This window comes from Cuculus canorus, chromosome 12 (genome assembly GCF_017976375.1).
Source record: "Cuculus canorus isolate bCucCan1 chromosome 12, bCucCan1.pri, whole genome shotgun sequence".
Taxonomy (NCBI): Eukaryota; Metazoa; Chordata; class Aves; order Cuculiformes; family Cuculidae; genus Cuculus; species Cuculus canorus.
Genome location: NC_071412.1, coordinates 18,795,836 through 18,809,422, shown reverse-complemented (window position 1 = coordinate 18,809,422; position 13,587 = coordinate 18,795,836). Strand labels below are relative to the sequence as shown.

The 13,587-nt window shown below is 39.2% G+C and overlaps 2 protein-coding genes across 6 annotated transcripts in view; one reads left to right on the top strand and one right to left on the bottom strand.

Moving 5' to 3' along the window:
* The window catches only part of CHRNA5 (cholinergic receptor nicotinic alpha 5 subunit), a 132,068-nt gene that overhangs the window by 35,842 nt on the left and 82,639 nt on the right, over window positions 1-13,587 (top strand). For 4 of the 5 annotated variants that reach the window (XR_008451834.1, XR_008451832.1, XR_008451831.1 and 1 more), the window contains exons 6-7: window positions 9,382-9,447; window positions 12,040-12,176. Coding sequence is in view for 1 of the 5 variants with exons in the window: in XM_054077500.1 (XP_053933475.1) it covers window positions 9,382-9,438 (57 nt within the window). In the remaining 4 variants the exon portion in view is untranslated. Of the gene's footprint in view, window positions 1-9,381; window positions 9,454-12,039; window positions 12,177-13,587 lie in introns of those variants that run through there. The other variant, XM_054077500.1, reaches the window with a different exon arrangement.
* On the bottom strand, window positions 110-11,070 carry CHRNB4 (cholinergic receptor nicotinic beta 4 subunit). Its single transcript, XM_009558199.2, has 6 exons — window positions 10,713-11,070; window positions 6,015-6,160; window positions 5,069-5,113; window positions 4,836-4,945; window positions 2,909-3,881; window positions 110-889 (listed from the first exon to the last, which is right to left on the bottom strand). Exons 1-6 carry the CDS (start codon window positions 10,765-10,767, stop codon window positions 749-751), a joined length of 1,470 nt encoding a protein of 489 aa, XP_009556494.2. The 5' UTR covers window positions 10,768-11,070; the 3' UTR covers window positions 110-748.

The window sequence follows — 13,587 nt, the reverse complement described above, 5'->3', positions numbered from 1 at the left end:
TCTGCTCTAGATGCTTTCCTGTGCTCTTAGCCTTAGGTTCATGAATGTGTGTGTGAATCCCAGATACATGAGCTGTTAAAGTTGCAGTAACATTTCATGGCTAAACCTGTATAAAGGAAAATTTTACTCTTTATTTATTTCATCACTGAACAGAATATATGAATGTTGGGTTATCATATATTAATTCAGCCTCAGTTGATCTATCACCTAGCAGAGATGGCAGAACTATGTCTCTGTTACTCAGTTTGGTTTTAAATATTATACTCAAACAGCTAAACAGTGATTCCACCTGTAAAGCTCTCTAAATCAGACGCAGTTTTGATGCATTTGAAGGAAATAAATGTCATAGCACTACCTTCTTTGTAATAGGGAAATTGCAGTATTCTAAGGAAAGAAAATGTCTTTCCTGAGACAATGTATGTAAAATACTTCTTAAATAGTAATCCTTGTGAGCCAGGAGGCGTATTGTACAGTAAATGCCTTTCTCCTGATGTTCCGACTTCAAATAATTGAAGAAGTGGAAAAGATATCACCAGAAGTACTGAACTCATTGGACAAAAATAATTGTTTTTGGTTTGTTTTGTGGTATTTTCCCCTATCACAGTAAGTCAAGTTCTGCTTCCTATTACCCTACTCTAAATCTGCTGTAAGAGCAACTCAGTTGGCATCTCAGTGGATTTAACAGAAGGGAACTGAGAGCCAAATGAGACCCAATGTCTATGTTAGTATCAACAGTTCTAAATGACAACTAAGGGTTCATGGCAGCAGTGTGATTTTGAAAAAGCGGCTGCAGAAATAATCCAACAGTCCCCAGGACACAAACGAGGACGAATATCCAGAGAAACAGCCTGTCCACTACCATGGCAACATACTTCCAATCCTCGATGACCTGAAAGAAAAAGCCAATTAAATATATTAGCCATTTGTCGTATTCTTTTTTCTCTTCCTTATGCTAATGCCTTCCTTTTTTTGCTCTTCCATTTATGCTAATGCCATAAAAAGGAAACAAATCTCAAGATTCAGGGCATAAACTGGCACTAGGTTTGGGAAAGGATTTTTCTCCAACAACCATTCTGGGCAGTGGAGAAAAACCCGTCACTATTTCTTAGCTGCCCTTGACGCATAAGGTACTGAGTGTGGCTGCTTGGTGGAAGCCAGTCTGGAAGGACACACAGGCTAATCCAGTTAAGGATTTTTTTCTTTAATTTTAGTTGCAGATGCTATTAGTCTCCGTGAACAAAACTAGATGAGGTTTACTGCTATTAAACAAGCTTAGCTTTATCTTAATCAAGAAGTTTAGTGCATATTGATACTGTTGCTTTTATTAAAATCCCTTTCTGCCTTGCATATCTTGTCTGTGAAAGTCTGGGACCAGCCTTCGATTCTGTTCTCAAACCAAAACAACTATCAAGCCATCAGTGTAAAGGGGGAATATGTAATTCTTAATTTGCATCACAGGAATAATTATTTTTTCCTCTCTCATTGATTCTAGTTACACATGGGACATCCTCACCTTTACCATGCTTGTCAATGATCTCGTGCCTTAATTTAAACCATTACATATTTTTCCTTCCTTTTAATTTCCACTGCTGCTAAAGGGAGTTGTGCACTCCTGAAATCAGACTATGGTAAATGTACATGAACAGTTATTAGACTGTGGTAGAGAAGGAAGATAGATGAGACTAAAACTATGAATCTAGATGAGAGTGGTACGTAATATCAGAGGACCTTGTGTGAAAAGCGTTCAATTAGTTTTTAATGTATAAGATACCCTTGAAAATTATTCTTAATAACAAGCAGAAGCTTCATCATCCATTAGTGTGCAACACATTCTTGCAAGATTTTCTGAGCTATCAGAAAACTTTTTTTCTGCTCTATGAAGTCTGCTTCTGTTCAGTCATTTTCAATGTTTGCAAGCTCGTGTCTAATGTTAATAGCTGCTCTTCTTCATTTGTATTGACAGTAATTTCAGTTAATAGGAAACATGACCTACTCCACTACTCAGCAGCATGCTCCTCTAGGGACTTCTGCAGGATCAGAAACCAGACTTTATTTAATCTGCTTGGCTGAGGGAGGGAGAGCACAGCAGGAACACAGTACAGAGAGTCTGGGTGAGACCTGGGTCAGAGAGAGGACACTGGTAGAGATAAGGATGATTTTTTTCCTAACCATGGGTACGTATCATGTCTAAACAAAACTGAACCATCTCTGAACCAGTTTTTCCAAACATTGTTCACAGTGTATTTGTATTGGCTTTTGTGTACTAGCTGGTAGCAAATGGGTAGGGCAAGCGAATAGGGTGGCAGCAGCACTGCTTAAATGCATCCTGGAGAAAGTACTTTTCATAGCCAATAATGAGTCTGATTTAACTCAAACGAATGAGTTAAAATGGAAGAGTTGAGCTCTGCTGTCATTAGGATTTCAGTCCTACTCATTGTGTTTGCCATACATAGACAGATATTTTGGTCGAGAGAGAGTGTTTGCAAAGGCATTTTACTAAACCCTCCTCCTGTGCTCAGTGCTTGACCTACAGGTAGATCATTTCTGGTTAACATGGCCTGGCCATGGGTTGAGTCACAGTTACTGAACACCATACAGGAAAATATTTTTTTTTTGACCAGGAACTGAATATTATTTTTTTTTTTCCTTGTCAAACACTACTTGAATGTGACAACACGGCTTTTTAAAGGGATTTTCATGACTCACTGGGCAATCAACATTCTCTCTTTGTAGAAATAGCCATGTTACTTTCCAGGAGAGTGTTGGCGTTTACCAAATTGCTATTCATTAAGTTCTTTTAATGGCAAAAAAAATTTCCTATTATAAACTATAGTTAGAGCCTCTCTAAAAGCTTTAGAGTAGCTAGGGAAGGTCGGAAAGACTGGGATGACTTCTCAAGTTTACTTACACTTTGGTCGTTGTCATCGCTTTTCATGTGCTCTGCTATAAAACTCACTCCATCGATTGCTTCTTGGACTTCAGGAGAAAATTTCATGCCTGTTCTTAACCTAAAATCTCGATGACTGCTGGCATTGTCAAGAGTCTCAGTGATTTTCATATCGTACTTTTTGGCAGAGGTTGTACTCAAAAAATAGGTAGAGTTCTTGTAGAAGTCAGCTGGGTCCATACAAGGATTCTCTGTTTTTGTCTTTTTGCAGTTGCATGGCTTTTGCCGTGGAGAATTATTTTCTGGACGCTTCATGAACAGATAGGCTGGGAGTCTTTCAAGGAAAATCAGCTTTACCCAAGGGGGCATAGTGTGAGTACTTGGAGATCGATGGTGGACATTGAGGACACAGACACTGGTAACTATTGAGAAGGTCACTAGTACCATTGTAAACATGAGATACTTCCCAATCAGTGGAACATCTAGAGAAGTTGGAGGAACTATTTTAGAGATCAGCAGCAAGAACACAGTCAAGGCAAGCAACACAGATATGCATAAAGTCATTTTTTCACCACAGTCTGAAGGCAAGTAGAACACCAGGATGGCTAAGGATGTAATTAGCACACAGGGAATGATAAGATTGATGGTATAAAAAAGAGGTTTCCTTTTAATAATGAAGTCATATGTCACATCAACATAATTGGGGTCCAAAGGATTTACAGTCCTTCTTCCTGGGAGTGCTACAATGTCCCACTCTCCACTTGGTGTAAAGTCGTCTATGCTTGCCATGGAAGTTTTAAGCACCATATCAATTTCTGTATGATCATACGTCCAAGACCGGAACTTTAATGTGCAGTTTTGTTGATCAAATGGGAAATGCTTAACTTCAATCTTGCAGGCACTCTTGTAAATGGCTGGTGGCAACCAGCAAATGCTTCCGTTATTCTTTACAATCGCATTTGTGTATAGCGAAACTTCATATGTGCCATCCGCACTGGTGAAACGAGAGGAGAGAAAAGGGAGAGAAAATAACAAAACAAGAACAGAGTTCAAAACAGAGGAGCTCTGGCATTGTTGACCATGTGGGCCTCTGTTGTTTCGACAGTCAAAATTTAGTAATGCTTTGATTTTGAAATCTGTGTTGTAGGCAGCTATAACTTGATAGGGAGATTAATGTATGCAGTTTTCCCCATCAGAGAATGGATATTTGATGCAATACTTAGAAAAATTATTTTATAAAATTGTTATTAAATAATAATTATACATCTCTGTTTCATCCAAAGAACTCAAAGTATTTTGTAAATGTTTATTGAAGTAATGAAGGCTTACTACATCTCTGAAGGCTGAGTAAAAATGAGTTCCTCTGGGATGAAAATGGAGATACCTTTGATGTGTAACACAGCCACTGCTAAGAGCACACAGCAACACTCTGAAATGACTTGGAGGAGGAAATAATGATGAACAGTGTTAGTTAGAAATACAAGGGGAGTGTAGGCAGGAGAAATATAATGATATCGTTTATAATTTATTGCATCACTCCAGTTAATGTTTTCTTATTACAAAACCAGAACAGACAAGCCACAGTGTTCTTAGTGCCCACAAATAATCTTGGCTTTGTATCTTCCAGGAGAGTCTTCTGTGTTGTGATGGGTCCTTTAATTCAAGGAGAAGATGGTTATCAGTCAGTAGTCAATATCTTCTCCTGCCCAGTGTCTATGGGTAGACAACTTAGGGCTGTTTAACCCATGAAGTATCCTGAGGTAGAAAGTGGTCGTTTGCTGGTAAATAGCTTTGAGATTTAGTGTTTCTGAGCACATTCAGTGCTAAAAGTTACAAAATTCCATTTTAGAGTTTTATCAAACCTCCTTCATTGGTTCTGACACTCGTTTCTTGATATGGGGTTAAAATCTTATTTACTGTCTACATAAGCTACAGAAGTTTTACTTACTTATTGTAAAGCACAATGTCTGGCAACCAGATGTGTTTTGCAGGTATTCTCAGTTTATTTATTCCTTCGTAGTCAGAGGGCTTCCAAGCCAAACGGTAATCAATCCACTCCTAGAAGAATTGCACGGTAGTGATGGGAGTATTCAGACCAGCACTAACAAAACAATCACTGCAATGCAGTGAAAGCAGTCATGTTTGTGGTTTGCAAGAACATGCCTCCATGGGCTTGGTTACCTGGTTCAGCCAGACGTTTGTGGTCATGATCTGCTCCCGTTCATTCTGCAGCGAAAGGAGAGAGAAAAATTGTCCTGTAAATTGTTTCACTTTATTGCAGTAATAAGATTTACTCACTAGACTTGTGAGGCTATTTCCAGCTGCACAGGATGACTTTTTTTCTACTGTATTTCAAGACAGGTGTCTCTCTGCTGTTAAGATGGCCAGTCTTGTGCACGCACTGCTGATAAATAATAAGTAACCCCACAAGTGTTGAGCTCCAAGTGTCTTTTAACAAGGACAGTTGTGACTGGAGTGAGTATGGCTATTTGGGAACAATTAGCACCACCTTGCCGAGATGGTTTCTCCCACCGTGGATTTCATGTGAAACAGAAGGCACATTTGACCTCCAGGAAGGCCTAGATTAACTTGTGTGAGGTTTAGGTAAAGTTTGCCATGTAAGCTTCTGGCTGGCAGGCTCGGCTTTATGAATCTGCTGTGTCCCTAGGCAGAAGTCTGGAAGAGAAATCTCCCTGCAGCTTGTCTATGTGGTTACAGCTCTGATGAAGGGGCAAGATAGGAGGTTAATGAGTCAGGAGGATCTCTGCAGGAAAACAAGTTAATTCTCTGAACCTGAAGATGCCTGAGGTTGTTAACACTGCTAAGATGCCTAATATTTCTGCTTGAAGAGTGAGGATATAGAGAGATGGGGACTGAGCTGTGCCATTCTTGATCCTTGCCTATTCATCGTCTCTAGTTAAGTTGTTGATGGCTGGGTCCTGTAGGGACAAGACACCTTGCTTTTATGCCCAGAATCTGAAATCAAGGAGGGTGCTGGGTGAGGAGGCATGTCTCTGTCCAGGTGGAATTTTCCAGGAGATGGGGGACCGGTTGTCCCAGAGTCAGCTGTATACATGATAGTATCTCCTGTAAAAATCAGCCTGTACATAGCCTAATTTGAACTTACCACGCTGATGAGCTGTGCCAGGGAAACTTGCAGTTCTATAGATACCAACTGGGATGAGTTGACAGCTGGTCGAATTAACTTATTGTACCTGTCAGGACTCAGTAGGTGGTTCATTAGCTTCTCTTCAGCATCTGCCGCGGTGCTTCCTGTAGAACATCACAGAACAGGATTAGAGAAGGGAGACCAAGTGACATGATTTAGGGATCATAGAATTTCTGTGCATCAGATCATCTTCACAAAGTAATGAGGGCTTTTGATTTTCTAAACACCGTAGGCTTGTGTGTGCACAGAAGGATGTGGTGCTTGCACCGGTATCTGTTCTGCTGAAGTTGACTGTCTTTCACAGACTGTAGTTCAAAGCAAAGAAATCTGAACCCTTTGGGTTTTTCACAGTAAAATGTGAAGCTCAAATTGAGAAATACTTTTGGGAGTATGTTCACAAATAGAAACTGGGAGCAAACTGCTCTCTTAATAACAGAGGAAGAACATTTAAATGATCCAAATGCACAGAGTCCAGCTGCGACTTCTTCTCTTTGATGTTGTAGGAGGCAGAATTGCAGGCACAAGTACGAACTGGTACGTGTGATCTGAGTAGAACCAGGGAATGAGCTGTAGGAGTCGTAAGGGGTTTTAATGATTGGGAGCTCTTTGGTAGCCAGTGATGCTTCTGTTTCAGAATGATTTTATTTTAAAACCTGAAGTGGTATGTAAACCATATTTTACGTGGAAATAAAACCTGATTATGCACTAGCACAAATACCACAAATCTTAAATGGCCAAAGCTGAAGTTCATGGACTGCAAAGTGTAGTATCTGCAGGATATTATCAAACAGCCTGAACATTCTTCATGGAGCAGAACGGCTTATGTTACAATCCCAGAGGTAACTGCATCTGTTCCCATGTTCTTGCATGTCCTTTTAAAGGGCATTCTAGTGGACGCTATTGACCACACGATAATACTGATGACTAAGGACCTGGTAACATCCTGCTCACAGACCCAGAGAGATTCTGCTTTATGTTGAGTAATTCTAGGTTGTGTTATACAGCTGATAGTGATGGACAGAGGTGTTAATGAAAACAGATTCTAATCCAACTGATAGAATGATTCTTCCATAGGAAAGGGTGCCTAACTCAACCCTAGAAACTGCAGAAGTGATGATAGTGTCCCTACAGCATGCTTGCTTCGTTATTCCTCAGAGCAGTTCCACACAGTAAAAACCACTGTCCATGCAAGTATTTTAAATTTGTGGTACATGAATTTGTTCTGGTTTTTTTTTATGTTGTAGGACAGACATCAAAAGTCCAGGGTCACATAAGCAGTCAGAGTTTGTGTGCCTTCTTTCCATGTGAATTGGGCTGAAAGTTGCTAAGGGGAACAAGTCTCTCTTGAAGCTTGGTACTTCTGAATTCCACTCAGATTAAAAAAATACTATAAGGACTTCTTGTTTGTGACCCAGTAAGAAAGTGGAGAGACGTAAAAGGAAACATCATCAAACAGATTTTTCTCATCTAAGAACAGCTTTTACTCAAGCTCTGGGGAAAGGCTGAGATAAACACCAAGCTTGTTTTAGTTCTTTTAAGACCAGCATATGCTATGGCATTCATAGCGTAAATTTTGTCACGTATACTTAACCTTAATAGCGTTCTCTGGAATAGGCTTCTCAAGTACTTCCCAAGCCATTTTGGGAAAACAAATTTGGATAAATACATGTGCGTTTGTCAGTTTGTTTTTTTGATTTACGCTTGCTTTGTACCTCCCTTTAAGTCATTATAAAAGCCTTGGTACTATGAGATATTTTGATATTACGTTTATTCTCAATGTAAGTCTGCCAAATCACAGGCTTATGGAGCTAGAGCTGTGCAGATCCTTGCAAAGCTCCAGATCCCGTTTTTTTCTTGTGTATTGCAATCAAGATAGAGCTAAATTTGTTGCTGTGAAGCAAATGGGACCACACTCTAGGAATGAATCACTTGGTGTTTATAAGGATAGGTGGGAAGCCCTGTGGTAGCTGAAGAGAGAAACTTGGTTGAAGTGATTTTATTGTGATGTGTGGGGTTATGTTTGTTTGTGTTTTTAACAAAAATTCCCGCAGTAGCATGTGTAAGTGACATAAGCAGATGGCTATAATTCAAATACAAGTAACTTGTCATTTGATTCGCTTCATACAGTGGTCACTGAATGCTGCTAGCAGACAGTGAATTCTTGTTTGAATTGTTAACTATGTTTTCATTGTGTTGCCATCTTTTTCTGCAAATATTCCAGCATATGGAGTATTTGCCAACCGCCAAGCAAGAAGCGGAATCTGCAGAATATTTGCAGAAAGCTAATTCTGAATTTGTAATAAACCTATGCTCTGAAACCTGGTTTTAACAGAGTCATCTGGTCAGAAAATGAGAACGTACTGTGGGGTCTGCATGTCTGATGAGAACAGCTCGGGTTTCCAAGCACTGGCTCTGCCAATAAACTTCACACAGATGAATGACAGGCCACAACTTAATTATGAAAAATGGTCTGTTAAATAATGATTCCCTTTAAGAAAGGAACATCCCTTCTTAGGCAAGAGGCTTCTGTAATGAATAATTCTTTATAAAATTGCCATCCCATCCAAACCTTTAAATAAAAGCCGAAAGGAGTGCCCTCTCTTCTCACTCCATGTATCAAATACCACTAGGTGTCAGCAGTGCATTGCCCTAAACGGTACTAAAGCCAATCTCTCTGTAAATAACATGTAAAAAGGAGTGATTCTTGTATAATTTTTATAATCTATTTCCCATTACCAGTCTACATATTAAACAGATGGCACTGAATGAGAACAAAATTACCAGGTGTCTCAGTTCATTTTTATATGCATTTCATGATGTCAGTAGCTGTACATTTGAAATTCCTCTTTTTCCCCTTGGAAGTGCACAGGGTTTTTTTTTCCAAATAGGAGTAATCACCAGAAACGTTCCAGAGAGTAGAGATGCTTTTAGACAAGACATGCTTTTTTTATTTAATAGAAATGATTAAACAGTCCTAGATTGGGGGTGGAGTATTTTTGTGTACTCAGAGCAGTAACAGAGAAAACACATTGCGGTGGATCTTGAGCTTGGGAGATTGTTTTAGCCTCACCGAACACGCTACACACCTGCTCCATGACAAGGAGAGAAATTGCCACATAACTTGCTGTTCACATTCTGCTCTAAGTTTGTTTTCTCTGTGGGAGCATGGCCATTAAAAATGCTTCAGGATGCTTCCAATTCCATAGTAAAAGAAACAAAACCACAGACTTCATTCACTCCCCTGTGCAAACTTTCCCGTTCACATGGTCTGATTTAAACATATAAAATTAAGTAACTAATCCTGTGTTATGTTCTTTATTTTCAGTGTAATGACAAATATGTTGGAATGATTTCCACACAACAGAATAAGGAGCAATGTTGACAAATACAGGCAAGTGCACTGTTATCACTGTCTAAATTGCAAAGTTTAACCTAAGGCACGTTCCCCCTGTTTCCCTGACTTTGGTTATTTCAATAAATATTGAAATAGCATTTGTTTAGAAATCATATATTGTAATATATGTCATCATGTTTGTTCTTTCCTCAGTCACAAATAACTTATGTGGACAATGATGACATATACCAAACTCCCATCTGTAATTAGTAAAAAGCAAGTGAGATGCAGTAATAATACAATTCCATTATCTTCTCTGAAATTACCTCTTGGTGTTGTTACTTCTTGGTTGCTACTTCTGAGTAAAAAGATTTCTATAACCTATTAGAAAAATGCATGCTAATGTGGAACTCTTGTTCCAGTGGAAGGAGTGCTGAATTTACTGTATATTAAAGACTATTTTAATATCTACACTGCATTTAATGCAAATAAAAAGGAAATACTAATGGGTTTTAAAGTGTGTAATCTAAGAATCTAAAGTAGGCCCTCACTCTTCATTTGTTGCAAAGCAGACGTTTTCTAAAGTTGCCTTTCAGTGTCTGAAGAAACAAAACAACTATGGGATGAATAGGTAATTATGAGGGAGATGTGGGTTTTGTCTCTGTTCCATTTCAGCCAGTTTCACTCTGAACACTTCAGTGTGCAGAAGCTCCCATGGTAAATGCACTATTTCATGCTGCTGCCGGGCTGTGCGCATCGCGTTGCTTAAAATGCATGCGAGAAATCCTGACAGCCTGAAGAAAATATTCTTAATGCATGTTTGTGGATTTTTTTTTTAACATTTATTTACCTATTCCAACTTACTTTATTTATATACTAATCAAACAATTAGGAAGTATGAACTTTGTAAAATATATGAACTTGAGCCAATAACTGTAGAGGGTTGAGATCTGTCTTATTTACAGTTCACGTAATTTTTAATTTTTTCCCTCACAGCACAATACCTGCTTTTCCCATTGCAGATGATGCTGGGAGCATCTAAAGGGATATTATTTAGTGATTATCATTGTCATCTCCTACTGTTCTGCTCTGTCATTTTATGTCCACCTTACTGTCTGCCCATATGCATCTTAATGGATTTGCTGATGCCAAACAAGACAGAAACAACACTAAAATATTCAGTTTCCTGCATCCTCTTAAAGTCTGCAACCTACTGAGGTGATAGGTACAAATTATCTGAGAGCTTATATCACAGTCCTTTCTCACAGCCCCGAAAGCTATCGCTGTTCTGCAAACCGTATCCAGAAGAAAAGGTCACTTACCGTTAAAATAAAGGGAGCCCACTACAAAGAGAAAGAGGGTGTACGTATTCCTCATGGCAATAACAAGAAGTGAATTACTGTTCTTCAGTTAAGACAGCTGGCAGTAGTCTCTGTTGTCAGGGATGCACGAGGAAGAGACAAAAGCAAACCTGAATCTTGGAGGTATTAAATGCCTGGAAAGAGACAGACAGTAGGACCTGGCAGAAGCATTCTGTGAAGTGGAGTTTTCATGAGCATAGTGATCCCTCCCCCTTTGCAGCTGTTTAAAGAGCTTTGTGAAGAGGAAAGGCACATAAGAAGCGGGAACATAATGTGATAATGTTGAATAAGAGGAAATGGAAAGAGCAGGCTAAGGAACCTGCTCTGTAAAACACAACTGCATAATTTTTGCTACTAGATAACACTTAGGGGGCTTTCTGGTTAGAAGTGCAATGGGTGGGAAGAGCTGTGTGGGAAGAGCTGGATATAGAGACATGTTAATAAATTATAGCCATAACAGAGGGTCATTTTCTGTGTCAGGAGAAAAAGTTGATTGCCAACTGCCAACCCTTTTCCACTCCAAGACCCACAGATGTGATCTCTCTGAACTGGAACTGAGCAGCAGGACAGGAACAGGCAATTTGTTGTCATTAGCATTTGACAGGATTTTAAAAAGAAAGCTAAAGCAGCCTGTTGAGAAATAGCAATAGCTGTAAATATACACCAGAGGAACATTAGAGAAATTCTGTGGAAGTCACCTTTTACAAATGACGGGTTCAACAGACTGTGGAGTATCATGTGGTTTTGGGACTTGCCATGGGAAGAGTTGCATAGAAGGAAAGGAAAAGAAGATGTTATATGTCCTTTGCAAGCACTGTAGGACAGGCTGGAGTCGCTAGATGGAAGAGCTCCATATTGAGCTTCGCCTCTGCTTCAGCCAGCCACAGGATGAAGTTCTGCTCTTGTCTCATCTCCCAACAGCCTAACACCATTGGCTGGTATGAAAGCATTCCTCATTTACCAGCATCACCTACCAGACTTCTGCATCTGGCACAGTTGCCACCTGACTGGGGTTATTTGGAGGTGGTCACCTGCTTCTGTTTCTGGACAAGGTCTTAGTGTAGTGCTGAACAATTCATTGCCTTCTCTCTATATGTTTTACCCTTTTTTTTCACTAAATAGGCTAGCATGTTTTAACTTTGTTGTCTTTAAAGGAGCTGCTCTCAGTGGTAACCCAATACGTAAAGAGATTCCACTCAAATTTTTGGTAATTGTACCTGTAATTGTATCTGTAATCTATGTAACTCCTCTAAACCGTCTATTGATTATTTTTGGCTTATTTCTTTAGGGTAGGAGGATTAATTCAATGAGACAAACAGAAAAGCACTTACTCCATGGACTTCTACTTGGATAAGACAACCTGTAACAAACCAGCTTTGATGAAGTGACATGTGCTGTTACCTTCCCTTACTTTGAAAATTCAAGGTATGTCAACTATATTGTATCATCCACTGAGGATTTCCACGGTTTCTTTAAAACACTCATGGCCTTCTGTCACAAGAAGGATGGCTTGTATGGTCTCACCTCTCTTCACCTGCAAACTCAAACAATTTGGTTTAATATACTTTTCATATAACACCCTCAGTCAAAAACTCTCAGGTTTTATAGTATTTTTAATTTTAAAATACATAAAACTTTGACCTCTTGTAACTACCAAACTTTTACATATATACATATGATCACTTTCTTTAGAGGTGCATTTATTGCATGTTAAAGCTATGCAAGCATCTCAGATCATAATAAATTCTGTGGCCTATGTAGGAATTGATGGCTGATGGTTTCTGTATACTCACACAATTTGTACAGCACATTGTTGCTTTATTGTTAGCCACACCAACATACATGTGCTGGTATCACAGATCTCCTGTTCTATCTCCTGCCTGATATTTTAAGTCTTTTTTGTACTTCCATCACTTACTTTTCCCTTTTATTTGCTGTTAGCTGCAGTGGATTTAAATTGGAGTTATTTAGCCTAGAGGAGAAAAGGCTCTGGGCTTGTAGGAAAGATGAGGATAGGCTTTTTAATAGGGCTTGTAAAAAAACCCCATTATTCCTTGTCCTATTGCTAATGACAAAAGTGATGCATACAAATGAGTCTGTAGCAGTGGATGGGGTTCCAGTTTTCATTGTCAAAATATGAATGATTATGGATCTGCACTGAAATATGTCTGCTGGCAGACAAAGTCACTCCTGGCAAAACAGTGCTTTCCTTTTCTGGTTACTTTTTGAAAGTCATCTCCATATGCTTTGTGAGCTAGCAGGTGGGTTACATTTGTGGAGTATTCTGAAGCCTCTAACACTCGCTGATTGTCGTCAACATGTTTAAATTCTGAACTGCCCAAGTGTAGCAAGTCCAGAGAGTTGTCCAGAGCACCGCAGAAGCAGCACCTGAGGGTGGTCATGCCATTCTGGAGCTGATGCTTTTATTTTTATCAGTATTTTTTGCTTCCTCTTACATGCTTTGAGGTTTGTTGCAGAGTAGCTTGCGCAATATATGACTGGGAAACAGTCTTATATTCATTGAAAACATTGTAAATTTAGCTGTAGCCACTCTTGCAATGCCTGCAATTTGCATGAAATTAATAAAAAAGGGCTAAATATGTGTATGTTTAAGAACACATCTTCGTCAATACCAGTGTGTTCCTATATGCAGTGTAAACATTTTTGTGTACTCTTACTTTTTGGAGGGAAAAACTCTAAATGTGAATTCCACAAGTAGGAAACAGTATTTCTTACATTTATTTACCTTGCTACATTATCCCCAGGAAAGCTGGAGAGGGGGATCTTTGTTAGGGAGTGCAGGGATAGGACAAGGGGAACACTTTTAAGCTGAAGG

Excerpts from the sequence above, each read along its gene's own strand:
- CHRNB4 (XM_009558199.2), bottom strand. The coding sequence starts at position 10,767 with ATGAGGAATACGTACACCCTCTTTCTCTTTGTAGTGGGCTCCCTTTAT. Across the intron at positions 5,114-6,014 it reads TGGCACAGCTCATCAGCGTG|AATGAACGGGAGCAGATCAT; the intron begins GTAAGTTCAAAT and ends CTTTCGCTGCAG. Across the intron at positions 890-2,908 it reads GCGATGACAACGACCAAAGT|GTCATCGAGGATTGGAAGTA; the intron begins GTAAGTAAACTT and ends TTTTTCTTTCAG.